At 31.1% G+C, this 14,242-nt stretch overlaps 1 protein-coding gene across 1 annotated transcript; it reads right to left on the reverse strand.

Moving 5' to 3' along the window:
* Window positions 1-703: 703 nt before the first annotated feature.
* Window positions 704-13,648, reverse strand: LOC143253468 (store-operated calcium entry regulator STIMATE-like). Its single transcript, XM_076507436.1, has 7 exons — window positions 13,230-13,648; window positions 11,788-11,836; window positions 10,739-10,847; window positions 9,923-10,031; window positions 8,257-8,369; window positions 6,400-6,483; window positions 704-3,552 (listed from the first exon to the last, which is right to left on the reverse strand). Exons 1-7 carry the CDS (start codon window positions 13,537-13,539, stop codon window positions 3,346-3,348), a joined length of 981 nt encoding a protein of 326 aa, XP_076363551.1. The 5' UTR covers window positions 13,540-13,648; the 3' UTR covers window positions 704-3,345.
* Between the last annotated feature and the right edge of the window lie 594 nt (window positions 13,649-14,242).

Here is a 14,242-nt window from a genome sequence, read left to right on the forward strand (position 1 = left end):
AAAATTAATACTGATAAAAGTCTTAATAATTCAAGCATTTCATCCGAAACATCAGTCTATAGTTTACAACTCGTGACAGTACAGCATACGTGCTATTTTTTAATAATCAATCAGAGATCAAGGTAACATTTCCTTTCAGCCACACGTGTACCTGCCCACATTTTAGGGTTAAACAACTCTATATTCACGTTTTTTGTTCAGTGTCATTATTTGTAGTAAACCTAATAATCAAAAATAAATATACATGTTGATAAGCGCAAAGCTACAAGATGGGCTATCTGCGTTCTGTATGTTGTAAGTATCGAAACCAGATTTTTAGTGTGAAAAGTCCAAGACTTACCGCTTGGCAAACTAAGGAGGGGATAACTGGAAAGGTGAACTGTTTATTTATGGCTGGTATTCAAATAACCAGAGAATACCAATCAATATTTATAATAACTAATTCTATTCACCACCTAGTGCCGTAAAATCAAAGTTACCCGAATTTTTGTCTACATGTCGTCAAATCAAAGTTACTCGGAATCTGATCTATTTGCTATAAAATCGTAGTTAGACAGATCTTAGTTTTAGGTGTCGCAAAATCGTAGTTACCTTGGATCACAGTGTTACAAGCTGAACGTATACAAGATCTTGGCGTTACACATTATTCGAAGGACGCATGAAGGTGAAGTAGGATAATAAGCCAGACAAATACGTCTGTACATCGAGTTTTATTTCGTTATTTAATGACAAAAAACATAATAATGTGATTAAAATATCACATTCTTACAAGACATGACAACAAACACATCTTTAAAACACATTCTTAATTTATTATATGTTTATATAAAGTGTCTTAGTCATATGACTCGTGTGTTGATTTCACTGCTAGATCTGTTTTGGTTCATCTGAGATATTCACACAAAGAGATGACTATGCTATCCATGCCTAATTTCAAGTTGATAGACCAAAACGAACGCAGCTAGTTAAGAACACCTACAGTCAACCCTCCTAATCTAACCAAGTGGTTAAATCTGACTGTCATTCTTATAATGCACATAATCTTCCAAAATGTAGTTTGATTTTTATGTGAGTGAGACATGAACCATAGACCCTCCAATTCACAGTCGAACACAATACAACCATTATGCCACGTTCGGTACTAATTCATTCAACTGTCTAGTTCCTTACAACTTTCAAGGTAAAAGGTATTTAATATACTTATTTTTCATTTCTCCTTTTTTACATGGCATTTCCCAATACAAAAAAAGAGCTACCATTACGGCCATCAAGGAACACAATTTTTAAAAAGTATTATTTAAGTTGAGAAACTTTTGGCTTAACAATTTTTCACACACATACAAGCAATGCTCTCACAGACTTAAAAAAAAGAATGATATTTTTAAGAACATTAATTTTCATAGAAAAGTTCTTACACACACACACACACACAACAAAACAGCTTTTATATTCTTGAAATGGATGCAGGTTGTTGGCACTTGTGGTTATACTACAACTGAATAGGACTTTGGCGATGCTAAACGTTCACTGAACATATCAGTATTTATATTTATGGCAATTACTAAAACCAACTGACCAGAGAGAAGACAGCCACTCAGCACACACAGCCCCATGCTAAACGACTGACTGTCACTTGTTTTGAATTTTGTGCAAAGCTACTTAAGGGCTATCTGCACTAGCTGTCGCTAATTTAGCAGTGTGAGACTAGAGGGAAGGCAGCTAGTCATCATCACCCATCGATAACTCTTGGGCTACTCTTTTACCAACAAATAGTGGAATTGACCATAAGGTTATAACACTCACATGGCTGAAAGAGCAAGCATGTTTGGTATGATAGGGATTTGAACCTGCAACCTTCAGATTACGATTCAAACGCCTTAATCACCTGGCCATGCTGGGCCAATATTGTGTGGAATCATGCAGGTTTAAACCTACTCTCCAGTTTTGATAACACCTAACCATACCCAAAACATGAGAAATTGCTTGTTAATTTAGTCATGCCCTATAAAGACAAAACCAGTTTATCTTCAGGACACATGTCATCATCAGTACATGACAGGATTCATTAAGGCAAATCAGTTACATGACATGTATTCCTTTTTGTACTTCAATAGATTTAGCACTCTTAACAACACAATGTATTAAAACAGTAATAACAAAGAAGGTAGAGAATGGCAGAAACATAAATAATGTTGTGTTATTAATTATTACCATAAAAATCTGATATGTAAATTTCTTAAATAAAACTTGTTTATAATTCACTTGAGTAACCTAATTAACACAATAACAGTTACTGTTCACCAAAATTGGTAATATAGATATAAATACCTAGGTCACTAATAAGTCTGTTGTGACCTAATCATTCTGAATAACCTCGGTATTGAGTGGAAAGCCTCATCACCACTGAATGCAACAGATGTAGTGAGGCTGACATATACCAACATATTTACTTATTTCCTTTCCACTCTTAGAGGGTTATCAAAATTGCATTAAGATAGAAACTTTTGACTTCAGTTCAAATCACAAAGTAGTTTTTCTAATAAGGAAGTGTTATGATTATGCCCAAAATGTCAATCCTTCCTTCCTGTATTGTTTAGCAACACTAAACAATGTACAGTATCAATCATTGACAAATATAATAAATGTGTGTATCAGTGTAATAATAATAATACCTTCCATAGAATAATTACCATATGTTCTCTTTTATACATCTCTCCTCATCCTTTTCACAATTTCAAAGTTTAAAACAATGTATCTTGTTGTTTGTATTATTAAATATTATATAATTAAAGTAACAAAAAAAGGATTTCCAAATAATATACCTCTAAAAACAGACAAATCCAGATATTAATTTATTTATGTTAAGTGATGAATATTTTGACCAACACAAAGAAATCTTAATTTCAAACTGAAACACCATGTATGAACTAAAACTGAATTACTCAGGTTTTTAGTTTGCTTCTAATAAGAGCTCCATAGTAAAGTAGCTTTCACTGCTCAACAAACTGAATATTTTCCACTGTTTGTGATTTGCCCCACAAAAACACTTAATAAATTAAACAATTATTTATCAGAAGTAATTTTGTTATTGCTAATATTACATTTGCTTTACATGTCCATCAACTGGCGATACATGGTCACTGAATCAACTGAAAGTTTAGAATGACAAAACAAGTTCAAAAAGTACCAAAAACTGAGGGAGGGGACACAAAGTTTAAAGTAATAATTTATAAAACCTTTTAAGTGTTTTAAAATTTAACTAAAATAACCAAGTCATAAAGGAAGAAATGACTTACAACAGAACCGAGTCTGTTATTGAACAATTTAATGAAATCAGATATCAAATCAAACAACTGATACAGAGTCACGATGACACCCAACATCTTCTGGTCTTTTATTCTCCTCTTCTGATAAAAGAATTTCAACTTCAGAATTTTCCTGGTTGTCCATTAGTTGGTAGTGGACCCTGAACTTTGTGATGGAGTTTTCTTTATTCTTCCACTGTCCATGCTTGTGCATTAAGAAGTTATCTGTCATCCAGAACATGATGACCTATAGTTTGTAATACACAAAAGTAAAACATCTTGGAAATTTTCTCAGTGTCACTGAGAGAAAACTTAAGAGAAAATACCAATAAAAAGAGTTTGAAAGTTTCGTAAACAATAGGATGCATCACTGATATACATGCTGTAGTTATAAATATTGAATCAAATAATAATTATCTCATTGGTTAATTTTTTGACACTTTTATTCATGAGCAGAATTTTGTAAATGAGGCCCCATAATGATAAAAAAAAACTAAAAAGTAGATTAAAAGGCATAGAATTTGGGGGTCCTTGTATGTGTGCAGTCCCAATCAGTTACCCAGTTTGCCCAATAGAAAAAAACATCTATGAGCAGTTTACTGGATGGGATTTTTGTTTAAATTATAAAATCACATTTAAGTTCGTTTTTTTCACAAATAAATGTGATTCATTATTTGAAAGTTTGATCCAAAGTTGCTATACTTGCTTCATGCTAGTCAGCAATTTTTGTTTCTTGAATTTTCTACAAAGCTAGTCAAGGGCTATCACTGATAATTGTTCTTAATTTATAAATTATAGACTAGAGACTAATCAACACCAATGACCAACACTCTTAGGTTACTCGAGTCAAATAGCAAGATTGAAAATCACACTATAACACTTTCACAGCTGAAAGGGCTAGTCAGCAAAATGCCAGTTGACCATTTTTGATGGCTATTAAAACCTTAATTCCTTTAATACACATCACACTAAAAGTTAATTATTTGCTTCCCTTTAAATCTTACAACTACACCATGTCTAATGTTATAACAACAACAAAAAAAGGTTGTGTTTAATTTATGCTACAGATGAAAGGTATTTTATCTTACATACAAGATGGAATGCTGCCATCACATGCTTAACCTATACCACAGAGTTCAACTTGTATTTCTGAAAATTATACTTAATTTGAATACTATAAGGTTCTTTTACACTTCCATAATTGTAAAAAATAATTCTAAAAATCTTTGTTTTTCTTTTCATTTTGGTTCATTTGATGTATGAATAAAAAACTACAAATAACCATATTTTCTAATGGATCTGCAAAACACTGACCGAGTAATTTAACTTTATTAGTATTTATTATACTTTATTCCTGTATCAACAGGAAACATTTATATAGCACTGTAAATTAGACTAACCTTATACTGATCTGTCCATGAAGTAAAGAAAATTACAAGGATAAAAGAAGAACAGTAAGTGAAATTACAAGAAACCCAATGGAACACTATTACTTATGATGAGTGAATCTATGTTTTTGTTACATCTGAAAATCGTGAAGTGATTGGTTTTCATCAAATTTCTTTAAAATCATTATTCTATATGCAGGTTCACTTTACTGAAATGTTTTTCCAACAAATAAATATTTTTTTTCTTGTAATTTCCTTTGTGCTGTTCTGTCCTTTGTTTAGAAACTAGGATTAAACAAGTTTAGGTAGCTTATTCATGAAGAGACAGTGGGTGGAAAAACTGCTTTCTATAAACAATATTTTCTTACCTACTCTCAAGACATAAACATGTTATTTATGGGTAATATTCTTAGAATTTATTTAGGCTAGTACACTAAAAGTGTACATGAGAAATGGATAAAAATAGTTTTAATTAATTTCACAAATGACTTCTAAAGTATCAAAGGTTACAATCTACATTATGAAAAATTAAAGTCACCAACACAATTATGAAGCAATGTACATTTTGTACACAAACCACCAGGGATTTTCAACATTAAGTGAAACTCAGGCTGGAAAACATGTAAACGTTTGAAGTTGTCTTATGACGACTCTAATTGTAAATTAATTAAATTTTAGTCCTCTTACTGAAATTGTAAGTGTCAAAGGTCACCATCATAAACCTAACAAGTTAAGGTCGTCACCATTTAAAGTTTTAATACCACCAACTGAATTACTATTTAACAATCTGATACAGTGTTTAAATATTATAATTCTGCAATTTCAGATGTTGTATTGAGTTTTAGTAGCTTTTTCTTCACAATGTGTCAATTTTCAAAGGAATAAATTACTTTAATGAATTTCTCTACAGAAAAATCTAAACACAATGTTTTTGTTTAGTGTAGGCCTGGGATGGCCAGGTGGTTATGATGCTTGACTCGTAATCTGAGGGTCGAGGATTCGAATCCCTGTCACACCAAACATTCTCGCCCTTTCAGCCATGGAGGCATTATAACATGGCAGTCAATCTCACTATTTGTTGGTAAAAGAGTAGCCCAAGAATTGGAGGTAGGTGGCAATGACTAGCTGCCTTCCCTCTAGTCTTACACTGCTAAATTAGGGATGGCTAGCACACAGTCATCGTGTAGCTTTTTGCAAAATTAAAAACAAACAAACGTTTAATATATAGGTGTCAAACTAAAACCCAAGTTTACTAGGGTCATCTAGTGTATAGGTGTCAAACTAGAATGCAAGTTTCCTATTGCAAGCTATTGTATATAGGTATTGAAAATATAAATAAAAGCAGTATCTCTTTTATAGAGAAATAAGATTACTTTCTGACCATTTACAATAAGGCCAGTTTATCTATGTGTTTCACTCTTTTCATCAAAATGCCTTTAGTGACTACTTCACATTTTATTAAAAAACTAACACATTAGAAATGCATCTAAGGTTTAAACTTCTTTCTCAAAGACTTGTATTTGAAACTGTACTTTTAAAATGTTTACATTGTTTATAACACTCCCATAAACATTACTTAAGTTAATATCTCTTTTTACATTCCTCTGAGCAATACTTAAATTACTTTTGAAACTCTGATTAAATCTTTTATTTATCTGATCAATTTATAAGAAACTAGTTAACAGAAACATTTTTTTAATACTTACATTAACAATAAATGGAATTACCAACACCACAATAGCAACTTCAACCTTTGGATTTCTTACTGGTGACATAATAAATTTCCGAACCTGTAAAGTAAAATGTAACAACATTGTGGATATTAAATTACAAGTTATAAAAGATATATATAATCATGGAATATCACATCCTATAAAAATAATCTATACTTCTCAATGGATCCATGTGAAACATGTAAGATTATTTTTATTATCTTTTCAGGTTTTACATAAAGTATGTATTTTGTATAGGAAATGACATAACAATTTTACTATCCTATTAACCCTAGAAGACAGACTAGAGTTACCTGTATGTCACCTACTTGAGGCAGATATAATAAGCTAAATACCTACTTGAAGCAGTCACAATGGTGTCTCAGACTAAACACAAACAAAACAAGGTCTGTGGCTAAACACCTATGTGAATCAGTCACAATGATGTCTCAGACTAAACACAAACGAAACAAGGTCTGAGGCTAAACACCTATGTGATGCAGTCGCAATGATGTCTCAGACTAAACACCACATCTACATCCAAAACATATGAAGTCTGAGGCTAAACACTTATCTGAAACATATACAGCAAGTTCTCTGAGGTAGACACAACAGTGTAGAATACTTTCTATGCTGTCTTAATATGTTAAAACTGAAAGTATAATGACAAACACCTGTCACTTTTAAACATTTCAGTAAATGTTTGTCAGTACAAGTACATAAGCAGGAATATTACATTCATATTCCTCCCAATTCCCGAAGTTCAATAAATTACCTAATAATTTCCTTTGAAATATTAAATAGAACTAATAAGCCTAAAAGTTACAAATTTATCTACTCATTCAAGAAAATCTCCAATAAGAAACAAGGTCATAAATGTTCATTTTCATTATTTTCTACAGCTATGTTTATAAATTTGATATTTCTACTTAACCAGACAGAGGTTCCCCACATCACACGATGAGTGTGACTGGGAAGGCAAATAAATGATCTTTTGTTGTTAGTGGAACAACTGCATCAGTTTCTACTGTGAATTTAGGCTTAACAGTGTATGTCATTTCAGCTAACAAGTATAATTTGAAGTTAATGAAATAAAATGCTTTTGTCATCCTTAAATGGGTTGGGCTTCATTCTTCTCTTTATAGAGTAACTCAAAGGAACCCAGCAAACAACAGTTTGTAAAAATTAGTTGTCACTACAGGTAAGTTGTCACAGCATGCATTAGGACCAATGTCATTTTCAAATAAAATATGAAAACAAAAGCTCTCATTGATAAAAACTTGTAGTGGATGCACAGTAAAACTACAAGAGTTATTTTTTCTTAGCTAAATATTTACTATTTTATTTGAATCATTAAAGAAATGTTTTAAAGATACCATTTTAGGAATGATCTAATTCTATACAAGTCTTACTTTAAATAGCTTGTTAACAAAGAGTTGTAGCTTAAGTATGACCTCACAACTTCAAGAAGGTCCTCAAGCCAAAAGGCAGCCCAAAGTGCCTAACAAACTTAAGAACTCTTGACAAAGGAAATAAATGTCGGAGGCTAATCTTTTGTAGTTAGCTACTGGCAAAGAGTGAAGTTTCTGTAAAAGATATTAATCTTCCAATATTTGAGTTTTTTATTTTTACTATTATTTGTTAATTGCATGTATTTACTTTCCATTAGGACTCTCCTGTACTACAAATAAACTGAATGTTTTAAGTTGAACATTTAAAAGTTAAGTTTTCAACTTGTAAAATTGGTTTTAAACTATTTATATAAAACAGCAGTAAACTGTTTGCCACATAAAGTTACCAGCTTTATATTGTATCAATAACACCTTTACAAGTACAGTTGTTCTTACTTACACTTTCCCAAAAGTGGAGTTGTATGAGTAAAGTGACCACCAGTTTCTCGACTAAAACTATTGCAACGTACATGCCACACTGAGCAAGCCAGGAATTAATTTGTGGAGGTAAACCTATGGGGAGGAATCAGGAAAGACAGAGAGAACTAAATATTACTAAGTTTGATACTTTCATATTTCAACAAAACACTCTCAAGATTTACCCTGGATTAATGGTTCAATAATTTAATTGGATCATACTTGACAAATTACATTGGACTGAAATTAACACTAAATATAATGTAATCTGCAGGTGCAATTTATTTTCAAATAATTTCTGCTTAACTTGTTACAGAAGGTTACAAAATAACATCATTATGTGTTTACTGTTGATCCTGAGCAAGTCATAATAACCAAGCATTACAAGTACATCCATAGCTTAGGTTCTTTTTACACCTTTAAAATGTCAATTTCCTGCTTATGTTACCTACGTCTAACATAAGATTTTAACACTGGTTAAGTTACATGTGTATTGTTTAGTTTACTGTGGTACTCATTATAAGACTACATTGTTGCATTACCTAAAATGGCTAGTGTAACAGTTGTTAATATTGCTTCCTCCATTCACTGTATCATGTAAAAATAATTTTTCAATGTACAAAAACCTAGGATGATAAAACAATTTCTCCTTTTGATGGATTACTATTGGTTAATGCATTAAGTTCAGTCCAGGTTTTATCTGGGATCCATTGATTACCAGATGATTTTTAAAACTTTTTCTTTTGAAAACAGGAATCTGACTTGTTTTAAAAAGCATTTAAATTCTGAATCAGTCTCTAATGTTGTCTCACAGCACTGGCTGATTCAGAATTTATGGTTGGATCAAACACTATTTATTGGATGTTTCACAAATCTACATGAGGACTAGCTGTGCTAGACACTTGATTTTTAACTGTTACACTATACGGATGGTAGTTATTGAACCCTACCTTCCACCACCAGCTCTTGGGGCTACTCTTGTCAAATCAAATAGTCTAGTGTCACCATCACTCTAAAGTTCAGAGTACATTTTATTTTTGACAGTAACAAGAAAAGAAAAAAACACATGAAATCTCAGCTCCACAATCTGGTAAGTTATTCACTTGCCATGCTTGGCCCAAAATTAAACAGCCAGTACTTATAATCTTACTGTACTATGAGAAGATATAGGTTTTTGTTTTGTTTTTCCAGCTACAATGTTTAAACAAAAAGGTTCAATGTAAAAACTGATATTTTAAGAATCACAAATAATGACTTAGAGTGTAAGCATTCTTGTTTAATTGTTGTAACATAATAAATCTTAAAATTAACTGTTTTAAAGATTAATGATGTAGTTCTAATCAAGGTGAAAACTGGATCAGAATGTGTGATAAAAACTATACAACTAACAGAGAAAATCAGAAATAATGCACAACAATGGTAGAAACGATGGCTAATAACATGTATGTAATACAACCATATTACAACAATGGTAGAAACTATGGCTAATAACATGTATGTAATACAACTATATTACAGATTCTTTTTCTGCCATCAGGTGATTTCTAGATATGAGAAAACTGTAAAATATGAATTATAAATTAATAATTACATTTGAACCCTGAACCCTATAAATCACTGCAAGTGTTAATACAGTAATTCACACTCACCATATTCTCCAAAAACTATTTTATTACAAGAATTCTTTCGAGCAAAATACTGAGTGAGTCGTATTCCAATGTAGATGATGAACAGTCCAACAGAAGAATCCAAAAAAAGCTAACTATATACCTAACAAAAAGAAATACAAGAACTGAGGTTACTACTGTTTGGTGTTCTTTACACGTTACTATAAGAATTACTTTTGGTTATAGACTGTTTATAATATCTTGCAAGAATGCATTTTATTTTCATCAAAGAGAAACCTATTTTCTAAGCTTTTTTAATGTTCAACACCCATCTGAGAAGGAAAATAAATCTTTACCATTCTTATATATATTTGTAAAGAACATTTGAGTAGTAAGTAATTAACATTATTCATGAACCTACTTATTTTGGTTCAGCACATGACACAAAATAAAACAACAACAACAGTTAATGTTAAATCCAAATTTATTTGTATTTCCCCATGAAATCTTACTCTTTAGTGTTTGTGACAGCAGTTTCACTGTTTAAATGTTCTTAATTTTCCCATACAAAATATTTATTGATCTGTTTTACAACCATAAAATAAGTGTGGAATTATTGTGCGCAAAACCTAAAATCCAATTAAAAACTAGTCTCTTATGCTTACTTAATGTAGTTTCCCACCATTATAACATGACATAGAGTGTAACAAAACATAAAAATCCAAAAATGATGAAACTGCTCAAGATATTATGATAACAAGTTACAACTCCATTAAATGTTACTTAGATCTCTACAAAGTATAAAATGTGATACAAATTTAGTCATTTAAGTTATTTGGTCTAGATGGTAAGTGTAACAGTTCCAACATACCAGGTACATGGATCTCCATGGAAAAACTCTGCCAAGAACACATTTATAAAATGAATGACTAGAGCTCCAAGACCTTGTTTTGAAGTGTCATAAAACCTACATTAAAAAAAGTTATAATGAGTCTTTTCTCACATCAAACTTGTGTTACATAATTTCAATTAGTTCCTGATTATTCTCATGACTGTCTTATTTGAATATAGTATTGTTAGTGCTAATCCATTATTCTAAGAATGTGCAGTCTTTATATAAAATGGTCACAATTTCATTCCAACTGATTTGTTCCTTTGTTATTCTCTGAAAATAACACCTGTTCTGCCAATGGGTAGTTTGGCTGTAATGCTGCATGTCAGACAATAAAACAGACAGCAATATTCTCCAATAGTAGGTTAAATGATATCTTGAGATAACAGACTCCCTTATATTTGAATGAGAATGGCCAGTCACGTGGGTAATGCTAGTCGCTCTGGATAAATACAACATAATATGTTAAGTAAGGAACATCTGGTATATACTCTCAATTGAAACAATCAGGTAATGGAAATAGAGCTGAATCCAGTAAAACTGATAGTCCAGCATCTAAATAAGTACACATGTGTCTGTGTTAGCTAATAAAGACCACAATATCAAGAATGTTTAAAATGACTCTGCGATAAATATCTTAATGAATCTTATGTTATTCAGTGGGCTTATCTCATAACTCTCATATAATCAGTTCCAATGGAACACAAATTGGCAGCTACTTATAAAAATGCTGAAACGTCACATTTCATAAGTATTGTAATACAATGTACACTGAAAAATATGGTTACACATGCCCGTTACAATGCAAATGTTGTACAATGTTTTAAAAAATATAGTTTTTTATTTTCCATCCAATTGTGATGGTTTCTAAAATATGCTATACATTTTATAATATTCTGTTGTATATTCTGACTTACAAAAAATAAATGTCTGTAAAAATATATCAGGTAGAATGAATACCAATTTACAAGTTGAGATAAATAACTTTAAATGGTTTTCAATTAACCAAACTTACCAAATAATCCAAGATCGCCTTTGTTTAGAAGGTTCACAGAATCTCTTCACTGAAAAAAAAATATATATACACATACTGTACTGCTAAGGAAGAGCAAATGTAGAAATATATTATTACTTGACCTGTATTGATTACTACAGATCTTCATCTGTACATTAACATAAAGCATACTGTTATATCACAGTATGTGTAACCTTATATATATACATATAATTTAAGGATAACAAGAGACCTGTTAGTCGATCTAGGCTATTTCATCTATTAAACACTCAAAACAAGTCCTTATCACTCAAATATTCATCAAGCCTTTCCTTAATTTCTCCAAATATGTATACTGAAAAAACAAAAGTTAACTCAAAATTAATTTTCTTACAATGGTTATTACATGTTGGAAGAACAGAAGTTTATTTGCCTCAAACTAACCAGCTGATAACTGCAAAAAAACAAGGTTGATAAAATCAGAAATATGAACCCTGATGAAATAAAACAAATGTCCTTATATTGCCATAACAGAACTTAATGAAAGGTGTTATATATAATGTGTGTAAATCATTATTCACACATATAGTGTTTATAATTTCTTTTATTGTCACAACTACATTAACATAGTTAATACTAAAGTTACCAATTTCTTTTTCCATACTATGCTGCTGTGTTTACAAGACCATGTTTGTTATTGTCAAAACCTATAACTTAATGGAAAAGAAAATCATAAAATTTACCAATAAGGAGTACAATTCTCCCAGATTATGAACATTGAGGTAGGTTTTAGAGTACATTGGTTAATTAGCCTTTGTATATGCAGGCATTGATGTCTTTGTATTATAATTATAAATAAATAATAATTTTGAAATGAAAACAAGTTCACTATTTAAATAATTGTATCACACTTAATTTCATTACCCAAAGTTTCATTCACTTACCATTGTGATATCATACAGTTTCAAATTCATTTCTACTTTTCTGACTGTTAATTTCAGTTTAGTTATTAGATTAAAAGTTAAAAAAGTTTAATTGATAAAGATACCTGCTGTAAGTCTGATTGTAAACTTTGTAAACGTTCCTAACTAAGCCAATATTTAGAACCATCACAAATTTTAAATATTTGTACCCATCAATATAATTTTAAAATGGATTTCAATTTTATATAGTTTGTAATTTCACATTTCAAATTATTCAAACTATGAAACATAGACTACCATTGGTATTCAAAATATTCTAGTTAAATATTTGCACAACACAGTAGTGAGTTTCAGAACTGTATTAAATTATCAACCAGTATTTCACGCTTTTCTCTAAAACTGAAAAGTGGGAAATGTTATGCCAGAGCAACTATATATAAGAAATTAGTAATAATACTATATTATAACATTAACTACACTGTTATTATTTTCATTTACGTTAAACGATGAAAGAGAACTATCTTTCATGTTAAAACTTACAGATAAGACATGTAAATGCTAGTCCAGCCAGTATTCCTTGAACAAACCATCCAAAAGAATCGGTTAGTGCTCCATGAGTACAGTGAATGTTAGATAAGCCTACTGAATCTGCTTGTAAGCTTGACTGGTCACGCAAACCAAAAACCGGCCCAAGTCTCAAAGATGAAACACTACTAGTATTACTTTCCACAGTGTCAGCTGACAATCTAGTACTAGTGGTACTAGTAGAAGTTGACGTGTTACTAACGTATTCGGAAAGATTAAACTTTAATACAGAAACTAAAATTACTTCAGGGAATTTAGAATTCATTACAGTGTTCCTATACCAATTTTAATAACTAGCACTCGTCCTTCCTTTGAGTTCAATGATATGACTTTATTTATTACCAGTATCAGCTGTTGCCCTAAGAGATTATAACAGTGCCACCTGCATGACAGTAGATTTAAAAAACTACAGACGATAAAAATAAATTGGTGAAACAGGAAATTAGAATATATAAAGAGAGAGAGAGAGAAACGGTTAGCTCAAAATGTAAAAATTAACGTTAAGAGTTTCTTTAAAGTACGTTATGGGTAAAAAATGTTAGGATGAGGGTAGGACCTTTGAGGGATAATATAGGAAGTTAGTATCTGATGACTTGGAAATGGCTGTGTTATGAAGGGTTTTCTTCGATTTTTACTGACGAAGATTTAAGCACTATTCTACATTTTGAACAGTCAACAAATAAAAACGAGCTCAAACAAAATCTGCATTAATTCTGAGCTGGTTAAGAAGAAACGGAAAGTTTATTAAATGATAAGGCTTCTGGGCGAGATAATATTTCCCCAAGGATTTTGAAAGATTGGATATGTAAGCCACTTACTACTATATTTTGATAACAGTGTTGATTAGAATTTAGCTAATGTAAACTCTCTTTTCAAAGGAGGTGACAAGAATTGTCACAGTAATTACAGACCCATTAATCTTACATCATTTTTGGAAAGTGATAAAAAATGCTCTGCAAAGTCATTTA

This window comes from Tachypleus tridentatus, chromosome 6 (assembly GCF_004210375.1).
Source record: "Tachypleus tridentatus isolate NWPU-2018 chromosome 6, ASM421037v1, whole genome shotgun sequence".
Taxonomy (NCBI): domain Eukaryota; kingdom Metazoa; phylum Arthropoda; class Merostomata; order Xiphosura; family Limulidae; genus Tachypleus; species Tachypleus tridentatus.